The sequence below is a fragment of the Taudactylus pleione genome, unplaced genomic scaffold (assembly GCF_031769625.1).
Source record: "Taudactylus pleione unplaced genomic scaffold, aTauple2 ptg000290l, whole genome shotgun sequence".
Classification (NCBI taxonomy): domain Eukaryota; kingdom Metazoa; phylum Chordata; class Amphibia; order Anura; family Myobatrachidae; genus Taudactylus; species Taudactylus pleione.
In genome coordinates this window covers 6,782,012-6,808,928 of record NW_028284692.1, presented here as the reverse complement: position 1 = coordinate 6,808,928, position 26,917 = coordinate 6,782,012, and the positions used below count along the sequence as shown (strand labels likewise).

Sequence of the window (26,917 nt, the reverse complement as noted above, 5' to 3'; positions counted from 1 at the left end):
CTGGACGGAGGAGCAGATGTTGGAGCGGGGAATAAGGTAAGTGGAATTTTTTATTTTATTTTTTTCCGTGTGTCTGTCGGGCACTGCTGGGGGGGGACAGACAACTACTAAGGGCACTGCTGGGGGAGGAGACTACTAGGGGCACTGCTGGAGGGGGAGACTACTAGGGGCACTGCTGGGGGGGACCACTACTAAGGGCACTGCTGGGGAGGACTACTACTAGGGGAACTGCTGGAGGGTGAGACTACTAGGGGCACTGCTGGAGGGGGGAGACTACCAGGGGAACTGCTGGAGGGGGGACCACTACTAAGGGCACTGCTGGGGGGGGAGGACTACGACTAGGGGCACTGCTGGGGGGGGACCACTACTAAGGGCACTGCTGGGGGGGAGGACTACTACTAGGGGCACTGCTGGGGGGGACCACTACTAAGGGCACTGCTGGGGGGGTACTACTACTAGTGGAACTGCTGGAGGGGGGAGACTACTAGGGGCACTGCTGGGAGGGGACTACTACTAGGGGCACTGCTGGAGGGGGGACCACTACTAGGGGCACTGCTGGGGGGGACTACTACTAAGGGCACTGCTGGAGGGGGGACTAATACTAAGGGCACTGCTGGAGGGGGGACTACTACTAAGGGCACTGCTGGGGTGGGACTACTACTAGGGGCACTGCTGGAGGGGGGAGACTACTAAGGTCACTGCTGGGGGGAGGCCACTACTAAGGGCACTGCTGGGGGGAGGACTACTACTAAGGGCACTGCTGGGGGGGACCACTATTAAGGGCACTGCTGGGGGGGTACTACTACTAGGGGCACTGCTGGAGGGGGGAGACTATTAGGGGCACTGCTGGGGGGGACTACTACTAGGGGCACTGCTGGAGGGGGGACCACTACTAGGGGCACTGCTGGGGGGGACTACTACTAAGGGCACTGCTGGGGGGGACTACTACTAGGGGCACTGCTGGAGGGGGGAAGACTACTAGGGGCACTGCTGGGAGGACTACTACTAGGGGCACTGATTACTGGGGGACTACTACTAGGGGCACTGCTAGGGTGGACTACTACTAAGGGCACTGCTGGGGGGGACTACTACTAGGGGCACTGCTTACTGGGGGACTACTACTAGGGGCAATGCTGAGGGGGGACTACTACTAGGGGCACTGCTGGGGAGGACTACTACTAGGGGCACTGTTAGGGGGGGACTACTACTAGGGGCACTGTTGGGGGGGGGACTACTACTAGGGGCACTGCTGGGGGGGACTACTACTAGGGGCTCTGTTAGGGGGGGACTACTGCTAGGGGTACTGCTGGGGGGGACCACTACTAAGGGCACTGCTGGGGAGGGTTACTACTAGCGGCAATGCTTACTGGTGGAACTACTAGGGGCACTGTTAGGGGGGACTACTACTGGGGGCACTGTTGGGGAGGACTACTACTAGGGGCACTGCTGGGGAGGGACTACTACTAGGGGCACTGCTTTGGGGGACTATTACTAGGGGCACTGTTGGGGGGGACTACTACTAAGGGCACTGCTGGGGGGACTGCTTGGGGAGCTACTACTGGGGGCACTGTTGGGGGGGACAACTACTAGAGGCACTGCTGGGGGGGACTATATATATATGTATATATATATATATACACACATATATATGTATACACGTGTATATATACACACACATACTGTATATACATATATATATATATTGTGTGTGTGTGTATATATATATATATATATATATATACAGTATATATTCAGTATATATATATATATATATATATATATATACATACAGCACTCTGAATACATTTACTGGTAAAGTGATATTTTGTCACAAATCACATAGGTTCTGTTGATGTTTCAGGACCCATTGGTCCTGATGAAAAGACAGATGGGTCTTAAAATGTTGACAGCACCTACTGAGGAGAGCCACCTGTTTTTTTCCTGAGGGGCTGTTCAGCTCGGTATGGGAAGATGTTAGGGGGCACCAGTCAAAATTATGCCTAGGGCACCAAATGGGCTAGGGCCAGCTCTGTTTAAATATTTGCAGTATATTCACCAAAAATACCAGCTTTAGAGGGATACCTGCAAATATTGAGTATCCCCCTGATGTACTATGGAAGGATATCTGCTAAGGTCCTTCCAATCCTTACAGCAGCAGCCAGAGTCGTAACTAGACCCACCCATTTTTTAAATATGGACAGAAGATACTGCACCTGAATAAGGGCCATGGCCTCATGGGGAAGGGCCAGGGAAGAGATAGGGGAGGCCAGGAGATGCTGGGGATAAAAGAAGAGGAAGCTACAAGTGAGAATGATAATAAACAGAAAATTGATAGTCCCGAACAGCGTCCCCTGCCTCACGGTGCCCTGTGCCATGGCACTGGTCGCACTACCCTAGTTACGATCCTGGCAGCAGCAACCCCCATAGGCAGGGCCGGCTCCAGGCATGTTCCACCTGAGCAGCCACACAAGGGAGCCACCTACAGTGGGCACGCCGTTTTTCAGCAGCCTTTTCCCCTGGCTGGCCCGGCCCTGTCACTGTCATGTCGGGCTCTGCCCAGCCCACCCACCCCGCTGCTGCACTTTTGCCCTACCCTATAACACCACCACCAGCCGCTGAGCGCTGACAATCCCTCCTCTTCTAGATTGGGCCGGGTGTGGCATCACACGCCATCCCTGCCCGCGCAGGTGGTGGCGACTGTGTGGACGACATGGTTGACCGTGGATACCACAGTGGGCACTGGCTGCTTATGCTTCACAGCTAGCGCGGGCGGACGACCGGCCACCAGACTGGACGAGTGTGTGGGGCTCACCGTGAGTGCCAGCAGCAATTCAGCGTGTCTGAACCCTGGTCCCTGAGGCTGGGATGCAGAGGCCTGGACGAGGCGACAAGAGCGTCCGTGCGAAGGAGAGACAGTAAGTGAATGCGCTCATCACATCACCATGGACTCAGGCTGGCTGCTGGCACTGGCAGGGCAGACTGTGTGTGTGTGACAATGTGCCCGACGTGCCGCACCCCACCGCATACAACCTGCCTGTCAGTGCCAGCAGCCAACCCATGAGTAAAAAAAACGGTCCCGGAGTCTGAATGGATGCTGCGCGCATGCGTGCGGCTTCCATTCAGTGACGGGAGAGGGCTGGGGGAAACCCAGCTAGTGAGGCTCCCCCAGCCTGACGTTATTTGGAGGCATGCCATGTGGGCACGCCTCCAAATAATGTCACATCGGGGGGTGTGGCCTATGGTAATTAGGACATGCCCCCATTTACGGTCACACGCTCTTAAGAGCCAGCACAGGGTGCTCTGACCCCTGGAGTTGTCCCTGCCCATAGGTTTCTATGGAAAATGCAATGCTACTAGATTTACCAATCCCCCGCAGCTTATGCCATCTGTACATGATGTTGTGTTGCTGTAGCCTATGGGCTACACTTTGCAAAATTTACTGGGAAAGGGTTCTTCCTGGCAATGGCCGCCGTGCATGAGTGGTTTGTTGATCGCGCATGCGCAGGAGTCCCGAGAGGGGGAGTGAAGAGACGCTGATGTGGTCACTTCACTCCCAGCATATTACAGGGTCCCTGCGCGTGCTCTTTAATTGATTTGGGTGCTAATATCACATACTGCAATCCAATCATATCGCACCCAGACAAATTAAATATGTGATTATTGATAAATGGGCCTCTAAGTCCTAGATAGGACACCTTTCCAGACTTTCTATTAGCTGGGGTAAACTTGTAATTAACGGGAATATTATTGCTGCTGTTGTTGGCAACTTTAATTCAAAAGCATTCTCTCAGGGTCAATAAATATTTCTTAAAATGAACTTTTATGAGTAAATGTAAATCTTAATACAGGATGGAGGTACTCAGAAAGGATGTTGCTCTTAGACAAATGACATATACAAAACCTTGGTATTACAAAGCCTGAATCCAGTAAAATGATTGTTGCTGTGATTCAGCAATTATGTTAATAAGCTCGGTAATAATAGCAATTTGACAACTAAGTATTGTTACCCTAAATCTCATCTCTCTAAAATGTTCTGTTCCACTTAGCAGTGACCCAGATTCATAAATATTACTCATTAAAAAATAATACCACATAACGACCTCATAATTTTAGAAATAATTAAACTCACATATTGAACACGAAAAATAATTTGTTTCTATTGAAACATATAGTTCATGATTTGTAAGCTGTAATTACACAGATTTATTGCATTTACTTTCAGCCTGTAATAAGAAATGATATTTGCAGTACAATAGGAGATGCTCTCAGATACAGATAATAGAACCGACCCCACCCAATCAGAGGAAAGGATTATTAGCAGCATGAGCAGAGTTGGGGCTAGGCAGCATTGGTTGAGGTAAGGGGGCAGGAAGTTGGTTCAAGGCTGTCACTGGAACATATGGTAAATTCAAAGAGGGATAGAGGCTGACAGAAGGGGGGAAGTTATGAAGCTGCATCTGGAGCGGTGTGGCAGATGGCACTGTGAATCCCGGTATTGGTGAAACGGTCCTTAAAGTATTAATTGAAGTTTCCGTTGAGTTAGTCGGCAAAAGACAGGCATTCTGCATTGGCAGTGGTGCTGCTATAGATGTAGGCACAGGAGAGGCAGCCCTCATTTGGTTTAGTGAGGGTTTCTGATCTCCATATTGAAACGGGTTGGTAGGTGATGGGGCCCTCAGACCTACGAGACAATAAGAAAAAGGATTTAATTTAAGCATAGGAAAAAATACTATACATAATTTCAAAGGGCTAGCCACCAAGGCCATGACCTTAACTGCCCCTAGTGCAATGGTTCCCAAATGTTCTCAATATTATAAGGTTTGAACTTTTTTCACTACATCATTAACTTAAGATATTGTCATCAATAAAACCGTATACATGACAGAAATGTAATAACAGAGCTTTAGATAAATACTCTTTCCTCCATTCTTAACAATTGACCATCCTCATAACAATTTCTTCACCATCCTGCAAGACCTTCGAAGTGCATCAAGATTTATCCAACATGTTGGACTTCCGATGCCTGCTATATGGGGCCCATTACTCACTGACTGGGAATCACTGCTTGGGGAGATGTACTAAGCTCTGGAAAGTGATCAACTTGAAAGTGATAAACTACCAGCCACTCAGCTCCTAACTGTCATGTTACAGGCTGTGTTTAAAAATGACATTTAGGAGCTGATTGGTAGTTTATCACCTTCCAATTTATAATTTTCCAGAGTTTAGTACATCTCCCCCTAGACATTCCTTGCAAAGTACAGAGTAGGCATATTGGTGTGCTTAGATTTGTGAGCTTATCTAAATGAGATAAATGGGTATAAAGGGCACATATGGGTGTTACGTGCTGTGTGGAAGGCACAGAAAAGTAGGCTAGGGCTGGTTAAGCTTGAGACTAGATAAGAGTCCTGAATTTGTATAATTGGCTGGAGACTATGAACCCGTTACTAGTATTTTTTTTGCTATAGGTGGTTTTTAGCCTATCTTGGTAGGCTTGGTTTAACTGGGTTTATAAATAGGGGGTACTTCAGCAGTCACCATCTTTTTCAGTTTGGAAGCCTCACTCTCCTACCCAAAGCTATTACTTAATGTTAACATTTTGTTGTGTTTTTATTGCTCTCAGGTGAGGTGCAGCTAGGCGGGAAGACGCTGCAGATCAGTGGCCACATGTGTCGAAAAGAGGTTGTTGTGGGGCACTTGACCCTTAGAAGCCCAGGTGTCCTACTTATGTGGGGGGACCTGGGCACTTCTTTGGGGCGCTCAGTCTGTGCCCGAGCAAGGGGAGGTGGATCCTTTGCAGCACAGTTGCATCTTCAGGAGGGGCGTTTTAGTCATCCCTCACCATATGTATATTTTAATTGGCTGGAGCTGATCCGATAGCGTCTTCTTTGCCACCTCTCAGAAATATAATGCGGCCATAATTAATAAAAGTTGTGACCTTTTAATAGAAGCACTTGTTGTCCGTTTGGTTATTTCAATTTGAGCTATAAGGATTTTTTATCTCTTTTTATTGCAATAGTGAATGGACGCCTTAGACCACTTTAACTACAAAAATCTTCTAATGAAAATATACTATAGTGGAACGTTTCTTGCACCTTCTATTTACACTTCGGTAGGGAAGCTCATGTCTTTGTGAGCTTTGTCCAATGTAAAACAAAGCCACAAACACACAAAAGAGTAACATGTATGTAAGCTGTTCCAATGTAAGATAATTGAGCATAAACCGAGCACTATTTTAGCTGATAAACTGGAAAGTGCAATTTAATTATAAACTCATTCTTGTTTAATGTAGTTGACAAAATGTATAATGCAGATTAAGAATCTTAATCTGCATGCACTCACCGGAAAAGAAGGGGTTTTTGTTTTTGACAGTAGCTCCATGGCTGACGAGGCTGTCTAGGTTTATCAGTGACAGAGCAGCTGGTTCCAGAAAGGACTCTGGAGTGTTGCAGCGACTCCGAGGTTTGGCATTGGTATCAGGGAGAGAATCTTCAACCTTTAAATCCAGATTATCACTAGCTGGCTTTGTGGGAGGTACAAGGTCTCCAAAGAGGTCCATATCTGTAAGAGAAGGACACTGTTCTAAGCCCAATACATAATGAGTCACACACTGTGCAACTGGCACAAGATATCTTACCAAAAGAGTTTTCTGCTGTGATGACTGATGGTGATTTAAAATCTGTGCCAGCTGTTGAAAGAAAATCACAATTCAATTTCCAATAAATTGTTAATGCTGTATTACCAGCTAAAGATGTGTGAGGAATAGTTAGAGGGAGAGGACCCTTAAGAAGATGCAATGTCTGTGATTGTGTCTTCTCATTGGTCCTTCCACTCACACACCCCTAGAGATGTTACACAGCTCTGCTTTTCAGCCAGGATTGTGAAAACAAGGCAAGGAGCCCATGAAACATAGTTGTATGGACAGGCCCCCATTCACCATGGAGGGCGGGGCTATTATCTTCTTTTCCACCCTAAAGCTGGGTAAACATTAAACAACTTGCAAATTAAGCAATGTCGTTAACGATTTCCACTGAACTCCCAGGAACTCCTGGACTAACAATATAGTGCATACACACTGCAATTTTAACGTTCGGCATTAACGATTTCCAAATATTTAGATTGTTAACGATATATAGTCTGCTTGCCAAAACACCTGATGACCATCTTAAAGATTTCTTCAAAATGTAAATAATGGGCTGTACTATGAGACACAGATGCATGCATAGATCAGTGAGATCCATGCATGTGTGTAAAAGCTTGTAAAGTGTTAAAATCCCCCCAAAAAATTACACTGGATCCCCCCTAAAAGCACAACCAGCCCCAGACTTTTCAGAGCCAGTCCTGGTTGTAAAAATACGGGGGAGAAAAGACGTAGTGGTCCCCTGTATTTTGCACAACCAGCATTGGGCTCAGTGAGCCGGTCCTGGTTTTGGAAATACAGGGGGCAAAATGAGTAGGGGTCCCCTGTATTTTCCATAACCAGCACCGGACTCTTTCTAGCAGAGGTGTAATACCATAGCCAGGGGAACCCTCTCACCGGTTCCCCTGGCCAAAGCATTACACCTGACCACTAGTCAGCCGAGGCCGGGGGTCCCTGGGGAGTTGGGGACCCCCCAATAAAGGGGTCCCCTTTCCAGCGCACCCCAGGACTGGGCTGGTAGCTCAGGGCTATCCCCGGCACCCCTGGCCAGTGGGTGTCGGGTTAATTGTGTATAGTGTGGTGCAAAAAATAGATGTAATAACATTGTCTTGTACAGGAGAACTAGAGGCCCAGCAAGCTTCCACTGCATGCTGGTAATTGGAGAACCACAAGCAGGGCCGGATTAAGGGGGGGGGGCGACAGGGGCGGTCGTCCCTGGGCCCCCACACACAGAGGGGCCCCCACTAGCAGCGGTGCAGCCGGTGGCTGCACCTGCTGCTAGTGTCCCGCTGCTAGTGTAGACCGCGCAGGGAGCGCGGCTACACTACACAGTGACATACACACAGCCGCCGGCAGCTATGTGTTTGTTACAGCAGCTGATGAGTCACACAGACTCTCATTGGCTGCTGCTTCAACGGAGGGAGCCGGCTGGAGCTCACTTATGAGCTCCGTCTTCCGGCTCCCCCCTGGGTGATGATGGGAGTGAAGTCATGACGCTGACGTCTCTCCCATACTGCAGGAGAAGAGGAGCTCGAGCGGACAGCGGCGGTCGCGTCAGGAGCGGGGTTTCAGGTAAGTTGTGTTTTTTTTTGCGTGTGTGTAAGGGGCACTGCATAGGGGGGGCCGCTTCATGGGGGCACTGGGGGCAATGCATAGGACAACTACTGGCGGCACTGAATAGGGGTGGGCTACTACTGGGGGCAGTGTATAGGGGGGGACTACTTCTGGGGGCAATGCATAAGGGGGGACTACTGGGGGCACTATATAAGGGGCACTGCATGGGGGGGCCACTACTGGGTCTGGGGGCTCTATATAAGGGGCACTACTGAGGGCACTGTATAGGGGGACCACTACTGGGGAGTTATATAAGGGGCACTGCATAGGGGGGACCACTATTGGGTCTGGGGGCACTGTATAGGGGGACCACTACTGGGGCATTATATAAAGGGCACTGCATAGGGGGACCACTACTGGGGGTACTGCATAAGGGGTATTACTACAGGGTACGGTGGTATATAGGGGCCCCCACAAGTTTGTTGCCCAGGGGCCCCCACAGACCTTAATCCAGCCCTGACCACAAGTATTAGCATGCGGGGCATTAAGGGCCCGCTGGTACCTTTATTTCACCTGCAAAAGAAATATTAAACAAATACAAGACACACACACCGTGACAGTAGAATTTTATTACACTCACCCATACTCACCTACAATCCCTGGACAGGTCCTCTCCTCCATGTAGGCATCCACCGTCTTCTTAAAACAAAAAACGCCAAGTCCCGAGCCACGAACATAAGTACCGTACTCTGAGGACAGTGCTTCTCGAATGACAGCTCAGCCACTGAATTTCTCTTTAGAAATGCCTGGGCTGAGCGTTCATCGACTGAGAGTTGACTTCAATGGTGAGAACCGCTAGGTTACTAAAGTTTACCTAGAGGACAGTACTTATGTCTCTGTGGGTCGGCACTTGGCGGTTTTTTGTTTTAAGAAGACAGTGGATGCCTACATGGGACAAAGAGGACGTGATTTACGCTAGGAATGGGTGAGTATGGACTTTTTTTTACAGGTGTCGTGGATTCTACTTTACAAGGGAACGTGAATGGCTGAAGGGATTCTAGTTGAGTATACGTGAATGTAAGTGTGAGTGTGCATATATGTTTTAATAAACTTATACTATCACAGCGTGTGTCTTGTGCTTATTTTAATATTTATTTTGCAGATAAACTACAGGTACCAGCAAGTCCTTAATGCCCCGCATGCTGGTACTTGTGGTTCTCCAAGTACCAGCATGCGAGGGAGGCTTGCTGGGACTTCTAGTTCTCCAGCAAAAGACAATATTCTTAAATCTAATTTTTACACTACACTTTAACACAATCAACCTGGCACCCACCGGCCAGGGGTGCCGGGGATAGCCCCGGGCCATCAATCCAGGCCTGGGGTGCCCTGGTTAGGGCAACCCCCTTTATTGCAGGGGGTCCCCACCTCCCCAGGGATCCCCGGCCTGGGCTGACTAGTAGTCATCTGTAAATCTTTGGCCGTGAAAGGGTTCCCCTGGCTGTGGCATTACACCCCCACTAGAAAGAGTCCAGTGCTGGTTCGGAAAATACTTCCATCTTTTGTCCCTTATATTTTCACAACCAGGACTGGCTCTGAAAAGTCCAGGGCTGGTTGTGCTTTTAGGAGGGGATCCCACGTAATTTTTGGGGGGGGATTTTAACACTTTGCAAGCTTTTACACAGATCCATTCACGGATCTCACTGATCTGTGCATGCATCTGTGTCTGAAGCTGGTATGGGAGAGGAGTGTCTATGGGAATGCCTGTCAAGTGACGGCCGCATCGTGAAGGTCTGAACGTCATATCATTCGTCGTTCGGTAGTGCGTACACACTACACGATAACAGGGGAATCATTAACGGGATTGACAGATCTTCCTACATGTACAAAATGTCTGAAGATGCGACCAACGACTGGTGGGAGCACGCATCGGCATCATGACACACTGGATGATATAAACGATTTGTCATTCCAGTGCGTCGGAATCGGCCAAATCACTCAAGATATCGTCTAGTGTGTAGGGGCCTTAAGTGATAGCTGTAAGGACTGTGTACATTTTTCTTAAAAACTTAGTAAATAGGTCATAAGTTGAATAATGTCACAAGATTAGACAGCAAGTTTCTGGATGGCAGCAAAGAGAAGAAAATGTCTTTAAAAATAAATTTTAATTTTAGAAAGGTTACCTCCTACTATTTCACAGTTGGATAAAAGCAATGCTAATATGAAAAGGTTGGAAAAAGTAATACTAGCTTGAATAAAAAGGACATTTTTCTAGGCCTTCTGTTTTCCATGGGACATATGTATTCCCCAAGTTTTTCTATAGTATTATGGCTTTTACTATTTTTAAACTGTAATGGTCGAATCATTATGTTAATTATTGGGGTCCGTTCGGACTCCTTACCATATTTCCAAGAAAGCAATGTGGGCGCTTCTGAGGCCGACTTGCGTGCACACTACGAATTAGCCCCTTAGTATCCATCACTTACGATGTAGCCACAAAATAACAATACTAGCGGAGTGGTCTTAAAAAGTTTACCAGAAACGAAATCAAACAATTTTACTATGCATTCAAGCTCTTTTTTGCATGTATATTTTATTCTAGATGCTGCCATTAATACCAACAGGCTTAGTGCAAGCTTCATGCTCCAAATACTTTGCAGAAAAACAAAACAGGAAGAGCGCTCCTTCAAGTTTATTAGATTATAAAGCAAGTTCTTAGGCTCAAACTTAATTTATTTCTTGCCATGGCTGTACATGTACAAGTACCATTCAGGTATAACTTGGAAGATCTTGCATTATAACATAAGTTTATGCATTTCATATGTTTCTATGCAGAATTCTGGTCAGACCATTTATGATTAAACTGACAGCTCATGATGCAACACATGGATGTATCTATAATGTACACATCTATATCTAGTATCTATAATGTACACATCTGTATCTATAATGGGTGCGTCCTTGGATAGTCAGGGTGCCAGAATTCCAGTCCAAAAGTCTTTACTATAGTCTACTAGTTCTCATCTGGTATATAAAGAAACATAGAAGGTAAAAAAATGCACAACTAACGGTATTATAAAACAACATATAGTACAAATTGATTTAGGCCCCATAGTAGTTGGGTCCTTGAGCAGTTGCATGACCTGCATTCCTGGTTAAGCAAATAATAAATAATGCTTGTTTGTTACAGCAGATAACATGATTGCCCAATGAGTAGTGATTCCCTGGGCAAGAGTCGTAAAATCTATTAGCATAATCTAAATTGTTCAATAAAAGAGAAATATAAAAAAGGAGCAATCAAGTAAATGCCAAACATTATGCAAGAACATCTGTTTATGATACTTTGACGTTAAGTACTCCTAATAAATTCACATTCAAAAATCAGTGTCTAGTGAGGACTCAGGAAAGACGGAAGAGAAAGTGAAATGAATGATTTTTGGTGCAGGATTTAATGTGGAGATTTATGCTCTTTTTTTTTTTTTTAAATGCCCTTTTAAATTTCTGCGTCTTTCCATGTAGCACTACTCCAAGGGGAAGATGTATCAAACCTTCAATGGAGATATGCAGAATAAAGGGGTATATTTTCCAAAGTTCGATTTTACATTCGATTTGATCTCCGATTTATGTACAAATCCCTGCCAAAATTCTACATTTACTAAAATTCGATTTTAGAAGGCTTTTTTAAATTGAATTCAATTCGGTTCGATTTTGAACAGTGCTTTGAAACAGTGCAAATCGAACATCAAATCCCACTCAAATATACCTGCTTCATGCTTTTGTTTTTAGCATGTGCAGGTCTAATTGACACAGATGCATGCACAGATCGGTGAGATCCATGCATGCATCTTTGTGTAAAATGTTTGTAGAGTGTTAAATTTAAAAAAAAAAAATGACATGGAGTCACCCCTAAAAGCACAACCAGCCCCGGACTTTTCATAGCCAGTCCTGGTTGTGAAAATACAGGGGACAAAAGACGTAGGAGTCCCCTGTATTTAGCACAACCAGCACTGGGCTAAGCGAGCCAGTCCTGGTTTCCCCCTTAATGGTTAGCATTACTGCTTCACAGCACTGAGGTCGTGGGTTTGACTTCCACTACGGCCCTAACTGTGTGGAGTTTGTATATTCTCCCTGTGCTTGCATAGGTTTCCTCTGGGTACTCCTTTTTTTCCCACATTCCAAGAATATACTGGTAGGTTAATTGGTTCCCAACAAAATGAATCCTAGTGTGTATGTGTGTGCATGTGATAGGGAATATAGATTGTAAGCTCCATTGTGCCAAATATTCTCTGTAAAGCGCTCTGGAATATGTGTGCGCTATACAAATAACTGATAATAACAATAATAATAAGGAAGGTAATAATAATATCTTTACAATTGCCTTATAATACTGTAGGGTCATAATGAATGGCATGTGCGTAATATGGAGGTGGACGGCAGTGTGCTTAGAACAATGAGATGGTATATAGTTTATAATATATGGGTAATATAATTTTTCAGAATGCAAATATTTTCAAAACACATTATAATTATCTGTGCAGCGTATAGCTTGATAAATATAGCAAGTGTAGATATATTGTAGTAATAATAATAACTGTACCATAGAATACCTCCATTTATAGTTATGAACATTTTGGGATGGGTTGGGTTGAATTAATAGACTCACCACTGCTGTTATCCCCCCAAGGATCAGATGTAGGGCCCTTTACAAATGGAGGCTCCTGCCAGCCTGTTGGTCCTTCACAGCTGAAAATGATACTTTGACTATTGTGATCCGCTCTTAGCTGAGTGGCATGAGGAACTGGGTCCCAGGGCAGGGGAGAGCTGCTTACGTTGGCATAGTGATCTGAATTGAGAACAGGATTATAATTACTAACTAGAGTTATGCATCATAGAACATCAAGAGTTTGTGAATTTTCACACCTAGCAAACTGCAATAAATGATATATATATTACACCGAATTATGGGCAAAGAGATTAGAAACATCTACAAAGCAGTAAGCAGATCCCTGCAACTGGAGAAGGTAACTGAAATATATCCAAACATTTATATCTGTATTTATTGTTAAAATATTTAATATCTAAAAAGATCCCTGAAAACTGCCCATACTACAGTAATCATATACGTAAAAGGCAAGCATTACTGTGGCTTCTAGTTCAGACCACATAAATATGAGCAATGAGGATGAAAAGTAGGGCTCAAAGCACTCACGTCCATGTCCTCAATCCTTCCATTCCCAGGATAAGCAATCCACCTATATCCCAAACTTGCCTTGTCCATGGGCCTAATCCAGAGATGGACACTAATGCCGCTGCCGATGCGGATTTGTACGCAGGGGCTGTGCGAAAATATGCAAATGCCGCAGCCTCTGGGATTTGAATTGAGGCTCCCACCAGCAGCTTTGCAAATCCAAGTGACTGCGTACAAAGATTTAGCAGATCATTCGATAATCGGTCTTCTAAGTAACCCTATTGTCACGCCGAATGGCCGTGGGATCGCATATGCAGACTGTGATATGCTGCCACTGCGAGCAAGTACGGTAATGGAACTTAATGCATGTGCAGACTACGATAATCGCTCAACTGCGTGAACAGGGCCATTGCGTCCATCTCTGAATCAGGCATATGTCCCATCTAGTAGAGCTTGTCACTTTTGGCCGCTGTCATGTAAAAACAGACTTTAGAAAAATACGGTATGCTGTGGAATCCTGTAATGACTCTGGGCTGGTGACACAGCCCCATTCTAAATAAATGTACAATTGTCTGAAAGCCAACAAACCAATATTAGCAGTTGTTGCAAAAGATTCAGTGGATGCTCATTTCTGTGTTTTATATTGTATCGGTAAGTCTATTAAAAATACATTTACTTTGCTCTACAAATGCAACAAAGTGTAGTTATGTTTATATTAATATAGTCCCTCTCTAATCGTTAAAAGATTATAATGGTTGTTTACGTGAGTGCTATGTACTATATTCCATTTGCACTGGGCGCAATAAAAAAAATTCTACTCCTTACAGCAAATATTGGGAAGTAGAGGAAAAGCCAAATCAGGGTGGATCTTTCAAAAGTGCCAATATTTTAGCTATTTTGATGTGCAATTTAGAAGTGCAATTTTTATAGACAAAACCAAGCTGTGATATCTTATAAAGTCAAAATCAACCTGGTTTGCCATTAGGTATGCAGTCGATTAGTTAGCATTCACACTGTCAACATTCATAATGTCAACCATTGTGATGTTTACAGTTAAAATGTCAACATCATAAATGACGACAAATAGAAAAAGTCATCATGGACAGAATGTCCACATTGTGAAAATGTCAACATTAGCATTAGGGTTAGGTTTAGGGGTTATGGCTGGAGTTAGCCTTAGAGTTTAATGTTACCTAAAACACACATTGTTGTCATTCTGACCATGACGACACGGTGATTGATGACATAATATACTATCATGCCTTTAAATCCTGCTGCAAATTCACAGGAAAATTGCCAATTTTGCCAAATCGGGTTCTGCTTCCCCCTCAGGATTTAGCAGATGAGTTAGGAGCTGATTGGCTGATACTTTATCCCCATCCAAGGCTTAGTAAATAGACTCCTAAATCCTGTTCCAGTCTGTTACCTTGGACACTATGGACCCACTAACATCCACTATCTGGACCAGTCCACACCACGGTTATCAGCCTTCAGCAACTCTCACCATCAGCCACCATCATACTGCGAGATCTCCTGCTAATAATACGGTATAGACATTTCCATTCAACAAGCTGGTAATATCGATACCTTCTGCTGGTTATTAATGCGGATTAGTTTATACATTGTGTTTCTATCATCACATCTGCGACCAGTCCATATGGACTGTTGGATACAATTGTTATCTCGGGGTTCCCATTTGTATTGATTTTTCTTCTTCTTATCACTATGTTCATGTGTTATTTATACCCAATGTGTGGTTTAGTATTAAAAGGTTTAATCATATACATAACAAAGCCGTATACACTTTTCCTGTAATTAATATTTCTATAGAATATTTATAGCGCTGTTAATTCTTTTCCCTATTGATTACAATTAGATTGTAGAGTCTGACACACTCTTGTTTGACAGCTCCAATCTGCTTATTTCTGTAGCCTGCTTTGAGGGAAAAACATATATACAGCAGGTGGAAAGTACATGACATGAAATCACTAATATCAGGATGCAGGGGGCGGGCGCCAGTGCTCCATCTCGCCCAGGGTGCTAAATTGAGAGTTATGGCTCAACTAAAGCATAATGTAAAGGGATAATGAATGCTATCACTTTACTTCTGGGTTCGGACCTGGCCGGCCTGATGTGCATATCTCTATGTTAGGGCTTATGTATAAATGGTACTTACCAGAGAGGGATCCCTCAGATCCATCTACAAAAAAATGCATTACTGTAGCCCAGAGGTTACAATAGTTAATGGGGTAAAGCTCCGAGAACTTAGCTTTTTGGAGCTAAGTAAATTGGGTATAATCACAGTTCCTAAAGACAGCTATGGGGACTGATGCTGCTATCTTTAAGATGGGGACCACAGCAGATATCCGATCGCTGCTGCAGCACCCTCTTCTTAAATTGCCCAGGTCGTCACAGCAAATTGCAGCAATCCTTCAAAAACAGATGTCTTGTAAATGCCATATGCAATGCAATGTGCTAGTTCCAAAATACATACATCTACCAGAGATTGTGACCAACTTGTCTAATCCATGGATCCAAACACTTGGCAGACATCAGGTATGTTTGTAAGGAATATTGTCATGATGTCATATAAAGACTTTCAAACTTGATCACACAATCTGTTGACACTTACTTGCTGGTCCGGACGTTGGAAACAAAGAGGTTGTTGTACTGGGCAGTGGAAGAGAACTGACATCATGGCAATCCCAGGTGTTTGAAGAATTGGTTTGAGATGGGCCAAATATATCAATAAGTTCCGATATGTGTGTCTAAAGAATGATTAGTAGTAATAATCATTAATTACTAGTAACTCATAATAAAACTTTTTTCCCATGTATGAATATTGATCATTATCTAAATTATAATCAGAATTTTGTCCTGATCTCTAGAATATTAGAGTCCCAGGGTTTGAAAATATGAGCTCTCTTTCGCATACTACTCCCCCTTCATATTACTGCAGGGGAATAAAACGCTTTCCTTGGCATAGCAGAAATTATAACAGTCATTTTATAAACCATCATCAACATTGGGTACAAGGATTATTGCATAAATGTCACCATGTCATGCAGATTTAAGATACCCGGACACGCCACCCTATACAGACTATGTAGCTGAATGGGCTTAAAGTGACTGCTGAATCCGATCAGTGCTCTAGGGAACTATGAAATGTATATGTACTGTAGGTGTGTACACTATGGCCCTCATTCAGAGCCGTACGCTCTGAGCAGAGCGCATGCTCTGAATGAGGGCCGGCCTCCATGAAAATGGAGCGTCCTCCTGGACGCTCGTATAGCTGTGGGTCACCACCCACAGGCTATACGAGCGTGCATTTTGATGGCCGCGATGGTCGTGACCATCGCGACCATCGAAACTGCGAGCCGGAGCCTGCGGTTGAGGTTTTCAACCGCAAGCTCCGGAGTGATTTTGGCTCTATCAGAGCCAAAATCACTCCCACTGACATCACTAGTGATGTCAGTGGGCCGGCTTCTGACGGGAGGCACGCCCCCGGCACGCCTACCAAAGGGGGCGTGCTGTCAATCAACATCGACAGCACGCCCCCTTTGATCAGACACAACGAGCGAAGGACTTTCCTTCGCTCGTCGCGTCTGGCGCATGCACACGACGGAGCTCCCTCCGTCGTGCGCATGCTCAGTCCAGAACATCGACCCACTTGCGAGCGGACAGCCGCTCGCGAGTGGGTCTGAATCAGGCCCTATATCCAGTTGCCAATTACCACATCTGATGATGCCAGCAGTCACTAGTTCCAACATGAAGCTACGGCACTGGCAGGCAGCCCGTGGCTGGCAAAAATGCTGGCATATGCATGTCCTCCACAGCTGGTAAGCCATAAGTTGCTCAAGTCTTGACTAGAAAATGATTTATTTCATAAAAGTAGGCATCATTTTTTGAATATATTTATTTTTCTTATTAACTCCTTAAATGGCTAATACTTTTTCCAACAACCGGTCAAACTTTTTTTTATGATTGAATTAGGCCACGGACATTTATTTATAATTTATCCAACACAATTTTATAAAAAAAAATAAATGTAAACACATAACCTTAATATCGATCTTTTAATTATCGGCAATATATTGGAAAGTCGATCATCGCAACACTACATTTCCCCAGCGGCTGCTCCTCTCTGCAGCCACCAGATGAGGGTGCTGCCAGGCTGCGCGATCAGCAGAGATCAGCTGCACAGCAGATACTGGGGGAGTGTACAAGGATGCAGAGGGGCAGACAGGTCCCGCTGAGATTGGCGGCTGCTGGAAGATTGTCTTCTTATTACTGGGCGTTTCTGACTGGTCGCAACTAGATGTGAACATGTCAGGGAAAGCCCAGCCTTTGCATCTGATGCGACCACGCCAGGCAAGTGGTAATTGTTTACATTTGCTCTGCGTAGGTTGGAGCCTGGTAAAGACATAAGCAGAGCAGTAACTAGACTTTTTGGTGCCCTGTGCCAGAGAGAGCATTGATGCCCCCCCTCCATTTTTTAAATAGGGACTTAAGATAGTGCACCTGAAGAAGGGCCATGGCTTCATGGGGAAGGGCCAGGGAAGAGATAGGGGTTCTCCTGGGGAAGCCAGGAGATGCTGGGGATAAAAGAAGAGGAAGCTACAAGTAAGATGATAATAAACAATAAAATTGACAGGCCCACACAGTGCCCCCTGCCATGGCACAGGTCGCACTACCCTAGTTACGGCCCTGAACATAAGCCAGTGTTTTCGTCATCATATTGAAATCCAATAAAGATCTTAGAGCTGACAAATTTCCCACTACAAGCTGTAATATTGATACATTTTGTATGATAATCATAAATACAGTAGTAAGACTTTCACAAGTTTCAAGAACAGTCTAAAAGCAGGGTTTACCTGTAACAGTGAAAGAGATACAGGAATAAAAAGTACCTACAATGGGCCACATTCTATGTTATTATCCTTTTACATGTTTTTAACAGGGCATTGCATAATCAGGTGTAAGCTTGAACCCTTCACTATATATTATGGTCAATACTGGATTTTCGATTAAATCAGACTAGTCACATTCTAGTACCATGTGTCAGGAGCAGGGACGGACTGGGACTGTTGAGCCGCCCTGGCATCTCTCTGTGCCACATCTTTACTGTGTGCACACGGAAAAGGGGCATGGCCATTTCTCATGGGGAAGTGCTGAGAGACACGGGGCCTGGCTTTGCTGCACGCTCCTGTCTGCATGCCAGCCCAGCAGCCCCAGGAGCAGGAGAGCAATTGTCTAGGTCTCCACTAACTCAGTATATTAAACTATTCTTTTTTATACCCACATCCAGCAGGAACATGAAACATAGGGCCTGATTCTGAGTGGGGAGCAAAGTCTGAAAGAACAAGTAACTGTGCACCTTGGTAAAACCATGCTGCTCTGTAGGTGGGGCATATATAAAATGTTCAGAGGGATTTCGATTTGGGAGGGGTGTGTCCAAACTGAGATCTAAATTGTAGTGTAAAAATAAAGCTGTCCGGCATTTTTGGGCTAAATTTAATAGCAGCTGTATTTACCACACATGCAAAAATAACAAAAATGTATTGTAACATGGTTTGTTCCAGATTAGAAAGTTACTTGCTCTCTTTGCTTTACTCCCAACTAAGAATCAGCCCCATGATGATAACTTGGCTAGCATTATATTCCTGCTATCACAAATGCTATAGACACTTGAAGGTCTGATTTATCAAATGTGCTTGTAGACAGGTCTGTCATTACCTCCTGTTTCTTCTCTGCTCCCTGCTCATCATAGACTCCCGACAAGTGCGTCTCCATCAGAGCCTTCTCAATTAGGGATATCTCCCCTTGATGAATCCTCATTTCCTAAATGGAAACCAATCTGTATTACTGCTCATCAATCAATTTATATAGCAGACAAGCTGAGATACTGTGCATATAGGGCTGCGAGAATCACTATATAATTGTGTCATCCAAAACACTAAATAATGGTATAAAAACAACCAGTTAAAGACCACTCACTTTTAGTGTAATTAAATACCTTTTCATATTCCTCTTTACTTTGATTCAATGCTGCTTGCAGCTGTAAGTCTTCTTTTTCATCAGGTGCTGAAGGGACAACTTTCTGTAATGAAATACATATAGAAGTGATTACTATATTTGTTTATTTTACTATTGAAATAAAAAAAGGAAAAGTAAATACCGCACAATTGCAAAACTGAAAGTGACATACACATTTAAAATTATAATAAACAAATAAGAGTATTAAGTGAAACACAGTACACTGTGGGTCCTTTCTGTACACTGTGGGACACATACAGTTAACTGCAAACGTTTCTTCTGCTGCAAAAACTCACGGCTATAACTTTTTGCTATTGAAATAGAAAATTGCATTAAGTTAATGCAGGTTTAAAACAGAGAAATTACAACTATTAGTTTGCGTCTCTAAAGTAGGTAATGACTTTGAAAATGTCCTTCTTTTTATGTAATAATGTCAGGACACAATGCAGTACCTCTGGTGCACCATCCTCCTGATGAATAGAAATGTATTTAAAGGTGTTTAGGTAGTAAAATACGGCCAATCAAGACATTTCATTTTTCATGTAATTTTCTTAAAAAGCAGATATGGAGTTAATGTTGATGAACACATATGTTGTGGTGATGTATTGATGGAAACTGGGCTTTAGAACATGCATATGGGAGTTACAAGTGTTTTGTTCTCAATATATTACTAACTTGTATATACAAACTTATAAATCACAATAGATGCATTTAAATCTACCCCACAGTACTCAAAACACTTTTATTAAAGAGCATTAGCTGTTCCGGTTGTATTAGTAAAATGATCACTCGATACTTGCATATTATTAATGTGGGACTTCACAGTGAAGAACCCACAGCTAACTAAATCTGCCCATAAAGTCACATATAGGCTCCCAGGTATTTGCCACATTTCTTGCACATTATGCACTTATTAAGATGCATTTGTGTAAAGTAACATGTTTTTATTATCACTACAGATGTGTCCCCATATAACTAGCGTCTATAGTCCATACGGCATGAAATATCTGATGCGTCTGAGCCGAGAGGTGTACAGTAGTGTACCATCTTTTTCTTTAAATGTTGCATCTTATTTACATTGCAGTTGCAGCGAAACACCACTTGGCGTGACATACTGCCGCAGCTACTGCATGGTCGCACTTCGTATACGGAGTCAGACTCATTCGCACACAGATGTACAAATTTTGCACAACAGATTGATCAGTGTAATCTAGCAAAAAAGGCTTGTGGCTTCCAGTCATTTAATTTATGCAAATAAGATGCACAATTTGAGCGGCCGAGCCGCCCAGTACCTGGCATGCCAAGAGGGGCTACTAAGCGCAACTGAAGCCACATTATATATGGGCACATATCTGTATTTGTTCTGCTTGTCTCCTTACTTGTAGACTTGATGTTGGTAGTGAGAGCTCAGCTGGTAGCCAGTCAGATCATCACAGTGACTACACAACTTGTGTTAGCAAGGGCTAGCACTACATACCGTATGGCAGGGGCAATGTCATAATGTAAGGATAAAGTGGAGAAAGCCACATTATTTTATTTATTCTAAACATTTATTGCTATACTGTAGGGGCAGCATAATACAGTGGAAGGAGCAGTGTTTCCCTGAAAACACAGAGTAAACTGAACTTCCTATCAAGGCAGTTAGGTAGATCCTGTGGGATCAGATCTTGTTCAGTCCTATGACTCGGGAAGGACAAGGTTGCAAGCGATAGAGGAAGCAAAATCAAGATGTGTGGAAAGTAAAAGGTCATTGCAGTCATGGCCAACTTGGCTTCAGGTTCCAGACTTGGTCAGTCTGCCTTCCTGGGCCTCTGTGAGTAATTGGCAAGGATGCGAATGGCACAGATAAACTGGGATTTACTGATGTGAGAGCTGCAATAAAGACTAAGGTGTAGCCTATGCAGTTCCTTTGATTGGTACTTTTAGGTTCTTTGGTGCATGTATCGTTATAGTTCCCTTGATGTTTGATTCTGCCAGCATTTTCCCCTCCTCTCCTGGCACCCATCAGCAATAAATGGCGGGGAGAACTGGTAAGAGCAATTTTTTCTTACCGGTACTCATTTAGTGCTGAGGATGAGTCGGATTCATCCTGAGCACTTTTGGCAAGTCCCGTTGCTCCTCAGCACTGATGGGGTTAAACAACCATTCCTATATTTGACAGAGACTAAAGAGCTGTTCAGCTGAAACTTAAAGGGATTATATAATAATAAACTGGAAATCAGTAATTGTAATGTTTAGAGGAATTTATTGCATTGAATTTGTCTTTTTACACCTCAGAATCTTGTGTGTGCACAAGACAGCCGGCATTTCAAAGTTTCCATAGTGACTTGCAGCAATGACGGGGATGATTTACCTGTCACATGGGGAACATTATCAGCTGTAAGACCGCTGCTTATAGGCACAAGCAAGTTCTGCCACTTATATAATATAGGTATAATAATATAATATAGGTACACGTAAGATTCTATGGTGTGAACAAGGCATATTCATTACAATAATGTCTGCTTTTCATTTTTCATAATATAATCCCTTTTTCCCATGAGACAAAAAGGATGCTTTTCCCACAGCTGTATATAACATACAGTATAGGCAAACTGGTTAGATGCCTTGGCCAACACTGCGAGCAAAAAGTGTATACGTTTTACCTACTCTTTCTCTACATTCTCCTAAATGCCAAGTAAAAACAGTAGTTGAGCAATTCTTGGATACAGGGTCATGAATGTGTACACATACTACTTTAGGGCATACTCACAGTGCTCGGGGCTGCGTTAACCTGTAAATATGAACATAGTTATGCAAAATATGTGACCACCATATTCTGGAAGTGTGATCGTGAGCCAAAGTATAAAGCGATTTATAGCTTGTCTGTTCTTAGTATAGGCATACAGTAGTCATCCTATGCCTATCACTGTGCCACATTGCATGCACAGGTGCCTAGAACGGTATGCCCTCAGGTCCATGAGACACAATACAGGTCACACAGAGTTTTGTTTTCAAATGAAAAAAAAAAAAAAAAAAACCTCTTAATTTGCTACATAACATAAATCACACTATGAAATCCCAAGTTACTGTATAGCGACTTGTGCAATTATGGAGAGACATCACTGGGTGGTGTCTCTATTGAGCAATTGTACTTAAATTAGAATGATACATTGCACAAATAATAATTGATTATAATATTTCATAATTGTCAATGTTTTTTTAAAATGTCAATTCCCAATGATAACATTCAAAATAAACAACTGAAAAAAAATCTATATTTCCCCAAGATCAGTCAATTATTAGGACTTGTATATCAGACTTATTAAAACAAACATGGTGATGCGATGAATATCTGGACCCCACTGCTGTACAAATGTCAGCCAGCCAGACTGGTACTGACACTGATACTGAAGGTCACCCACAGTGAGAGAAGTCTCCATTCACAACTCCACATGTATTAACACATTTGCTACACTTGAGTCACCATCAGTGGGAAGAGTCAGGTGCCACATAATCCGAGAGGGGGATTCACTTAGCTGTGAGGGCTGCAAAGTGCCATTGGAATGGCTGCGGTTCGTAACAGCTCCCATAGAGATGCATAGGAAAATTGACGATATTAGGGAACTGTATTCTACCAAGATGTGCTGAGTTGAACATTGCAGAGAATTCAATATGGGCCAGAGACTCTAATGTGTAAAGTATCACAGTCAGCTACAAATGCCCCCTTCAGTGAGACACGGGAATAAATTTTGGTCACTGCATGTGCAACCTAGGGGGGATCTATATACTAACTTTACTAAGCATTGGAGAGAGATAACGTGGAGAGAGATAAAGTACCAACCAATCCGCTCCTGTCACTTAACAGGCTGTTTGCAAAATAACAGTTGGGAGCTGATTGGTTGGTACTTTATTTCCATCTTCTTTATGGCTTTCCAAGGCTTAGTACATAGATCCCATAATCTGCTGTAACTCTGCAGCCCAGGACGCGATGTGATGGTGTATACCGATGGCATCTAAATGACCACTCTCATATGATTTGTAATGCTGAGAGCCACTTGGGTAAACATATAATAATTAGGACACATTATAAAAGGAGGTAGAAGGATTGCTACTTATTCATTATACTGTAAGTATCACTTCTGCATTATTAATACTGCTGGGCACTTTACTACTGTTGGACATAATACTGGGACTACTATTACTACTGCTAGCATAGAACTAAAGTTCATTATTTTAATTGGTGTTACTAATATTGTTAGGCATATTGTTGGACATACAGGTATATACAATACTACTGCTGGGCGCAATACTAGTGCTGGGCCAGTTACTGGCAATTACTGCTATGTATTTTACTAGGCATTAGCATGTTACTGGGCATTATTACTACCAGGCATATTGCTTGGAAATTAGAAATGTACAAATTTAACAAAGCAGAATCAACTGGGATACTTCCAATAATGACAACACCTTGTAGTAAATACTGTACACCACTGCTTGAAGGTGTTACTGCTTTTCCTTGAGCCTGTTACTGCCAACAACAAGGACAAAAATACTTTTGTCTTTTAAGGTTTTTTTTGCATGCCATGAAGTATTGCACCTACAGTGCATCCAGAAAGTATTCACAGTGCTTCACTTTTTCCACATTTTGTTATGTTACAGCCTTTTTCCAAAATGGAATAAATTCATTTTTGTCCTCAAAATTCTACACACAATACCCCATAATGACAACGTGTAAAAAGTTTTTTTTGAGATTTTTGGAAATTTACTAAAAAAAACAAAACTAAGACATCACATGTACATAAGTATTCACAACCTTTGCTCAAGACTTTGTTGATGCACCTTTGGCAGCAATTACAGCCTCAAGTCTTTTTGAATATGATGCCACAAGCTTAGCACACTTATCTTTGGGAAGTTTTGCCCATTCCTCTCTGCAGCCTCTCTCAAGCTCCATCAGGTAGGATGGGAAGCGTCGGTGCACAGCCATTTTCAGCTCTCTCCAGAGATGTTCAACTGGATTCAAGTCTGGGCTCTGGCTGGGCCACTCAAGGACATTCACAGAGTTGTCTTGAAGCCACTCCTTTGATATCTTGGCCGTGTGCTTAGGGTCATTGTCCTGCTGAAAGATGAACCGTCGCACCAGTCTGGGGACAAGAGTGCTCTGGAGCAAGTTTTCATCCAGGATGTCTCTGTACATTGCTGCATTCATCTTTCCCTCTATCCTGACTAGTCTCCCAGTTCCTGCCGCTGAAAAACATCCCCACAGCATGATGCTGCCACCACCATGCTTCACTGTAGGGATGGTATTGGCCTGGTGATGAGAGGTGCCTGGTTTGCTCCAAACATAACACCTGGTATTCACGCCAAATAGTTCAATCTTTGTCAATCAGACCAGAGAGTCCTTCAGGTGCATTTTGGCAAACTCCAGGTGGGCTGCCATGTGCTTTTTACTAAAGAGTGGGTTACGTCTGGCCACTCTAATATACAGGCCTGATTGGTGGATTGCTGCAGAGATGGTTGTCCTTCTGGAAAGTTCTCTTCTCTCCACAGAGGAATGCTGTAGCTCTGACAGATTGACCATCGAGTTCTTGGTCACCTCCCTGACTAGGGCCCTTCTCCCTCAATCGCTCAGTTTAGATGGCTAGCCAACTCTATGAAGAGTCCTGGTGGTTCCGAACTTCTTCCATTTACGGATGATGGAGGCCACTGTGCTCATTGGGACCTTCAAAGCAGCAAATATTTTTCTGTACCCTTCCCCAGATTTGTGCCTTGAGACAATCCTGTTTCGGAGGTCTACAGACAGATCCTTGGACTTGTCGAAGTCAAGTAATTGGTTATGATCGTTTGTAATTATTATCTGATGATCTAGTCGTTTATGGGCTGATAAAGAGTAAAATCGGAAATCTGCGTCGGAAGCAAACCTATGCGCTCAAATGTGTATATATATATATATATATATATATATATATATATTTAAAAATGCAACTTTTAGCCAGTGCCTAGGAGACAGGTTCTGTGTATGTCTGTGGCAGATAATTGAAAAACACACACATACTGTGAGGTGCAGACGAGTGTTTCAAATGCAAAATTAGAAACCATAAGTCTGACTATCAATGTATGCCTAAAGGAACTAACGTTTACATTCCAAATAGGCAGAAGAGGCCTTTGATTAGCCATCAGACATTGTGACTCCATCACTCCATCAAGTATCTATCTGCAGGTCATCTCTGATCAGAACAACTTCATTGTCTGTCATTTGTTGAACTTAATTCAGACAGATATAACATCAAAAATACCAGTTACCGGATAAAGCTATATATATATATATATATATATATATATATATATATATATATATATATGTATATATATATATTAATCCATGACACATATTCAGACACACATTAACAAATAAAATACATACAGCACATATTTGCATGATACACGACCCATACACGCAGCACAACGTTTGCTCTGCATTCAGACGCACAACGCACACTGATAAATTCCTGTAAATATCTCACTATTACTTATGCAAGCACATATAGAAAAGGTTCCTTAGCATTGAGCGTAATAATAGAGGTTTTTGTTAGCTAATCATTATGGTGTAAAATGTACATATATGATATGTAAGGTATAGAACTTAGCAGACATGTCATGTTTGGTATCATACTGACACCCTGTTTAATTCCAGATATCTGAATCTATCGGCGAAGGAGTTGCATCTTGCATTCGGTGGTTATAGATTATAGGGAATTATTGGTTAGTATATGTACTTTGTAGTGTTATCTCGTCTGGAGGGATGGACCATATCCCTGTTGTCACCATATGAACTGTCATATGACCTGCATCGTACCAGAATGACAAGAACAAGAACCAATGGAATTATGCCAGCTCATTCCTATTGTGTTGTCCACTATATATTCAAGCGCTCTCAGGCCCTGATTCAGAGTCGGACGCTCTGACAGAGTGCTCGCTCTGAATCAGGGCCGGCCCTCTGAATTTTAGAGCGGCCTCCTGGCCGCTCGCATAGCTGTGGGTGACCACCCACAGCTACAGCGAGCAGCCAAAAAGATGGTCACGATGGTCAAGACCATCGCAAACATCGGGCTTGTGACGAGACCTTTGTGGTAGGGTCTCGTTGCCGCTCACGAGCGGGTCTGAATTAGGCCCTCAGTCCTGTAGTCAGTCATCTTCTTTCTTTCTTATGATGGAGGCTTCACGTTTGATGCCGGGAATCTGGATTCAGAGCGCTTGCGTATGTATTGGCTGTACCTTTTGTATTTAATTGGCTTTGCGCTCATTGTGATAGATCAAAGCGTGTACATTTCTTTTTATGCAATAAGAACTTTTTGTGCTTTGGAACCACAATCCAAGTCTGGAAAGCAATTATTTCATGTTTAGCGATATTGGGGTATTCATAGACTTCATGCTTGGTTTGTGCTCTGACATGCACTTTCAAGTGTGGGACCTTATATAGACAGGTGTATGCCTTTCAAAATCATGTTCAATCAACTGAATTTACC

General features: G+C 43.3%; 1 protein-coding gene across 2 annotated transcripts in view; it reads right to left on the bottom strand.

Annotated features, from left to right (window-relative positions):
- Window positions 1-3,801: 3,801 nt before the first annotated feature.
- EPN3 (epsin 3) overlaps window positions 3,802-26,917 on the bottom strand; it is a 49,985-nt gene continuing 26,869 nt past the window's right edge. Inside the window, exons 4-10 of one of the 2 annotated variants that reach the window (XM_088482618.1) lie at window positions 19,393-19,476; window positions 19,113-19,217; window positions 16,009-16,144; window positions 12,852-13,031; window positions 6,635-6,685; window positions 6,340-6,558; window positions 3,802-4,681 (exon numbers count right to left, since the gene is read on the bottom strand). In XM_088482618.1, the coding sequence (XP_088338744.1) occupies window positions 4,299-4,681; window positions 6,340-6,558; window positions 6,635-6,685; window positions 12,852-13,031; window positions 16,009-16,144; window positions 19,113-19,217; window positions 19,393-19,476 (1,158 nt within the window). In that variant the 3' untranslated portion in view covers window positions 3,802-4,298. The remainder of the gene's footprint in view (window positions 4,682-6,339; window positions 6,559-6,634; window positions 6,686-12,851; window positions 13,032-16,008; window positions 16,145-19,112; window positions 19,218-19,392; window positions 19,477-26,917) is intronic. The other variant, XM_088482619.1, reaches the window with a different exon arrangement.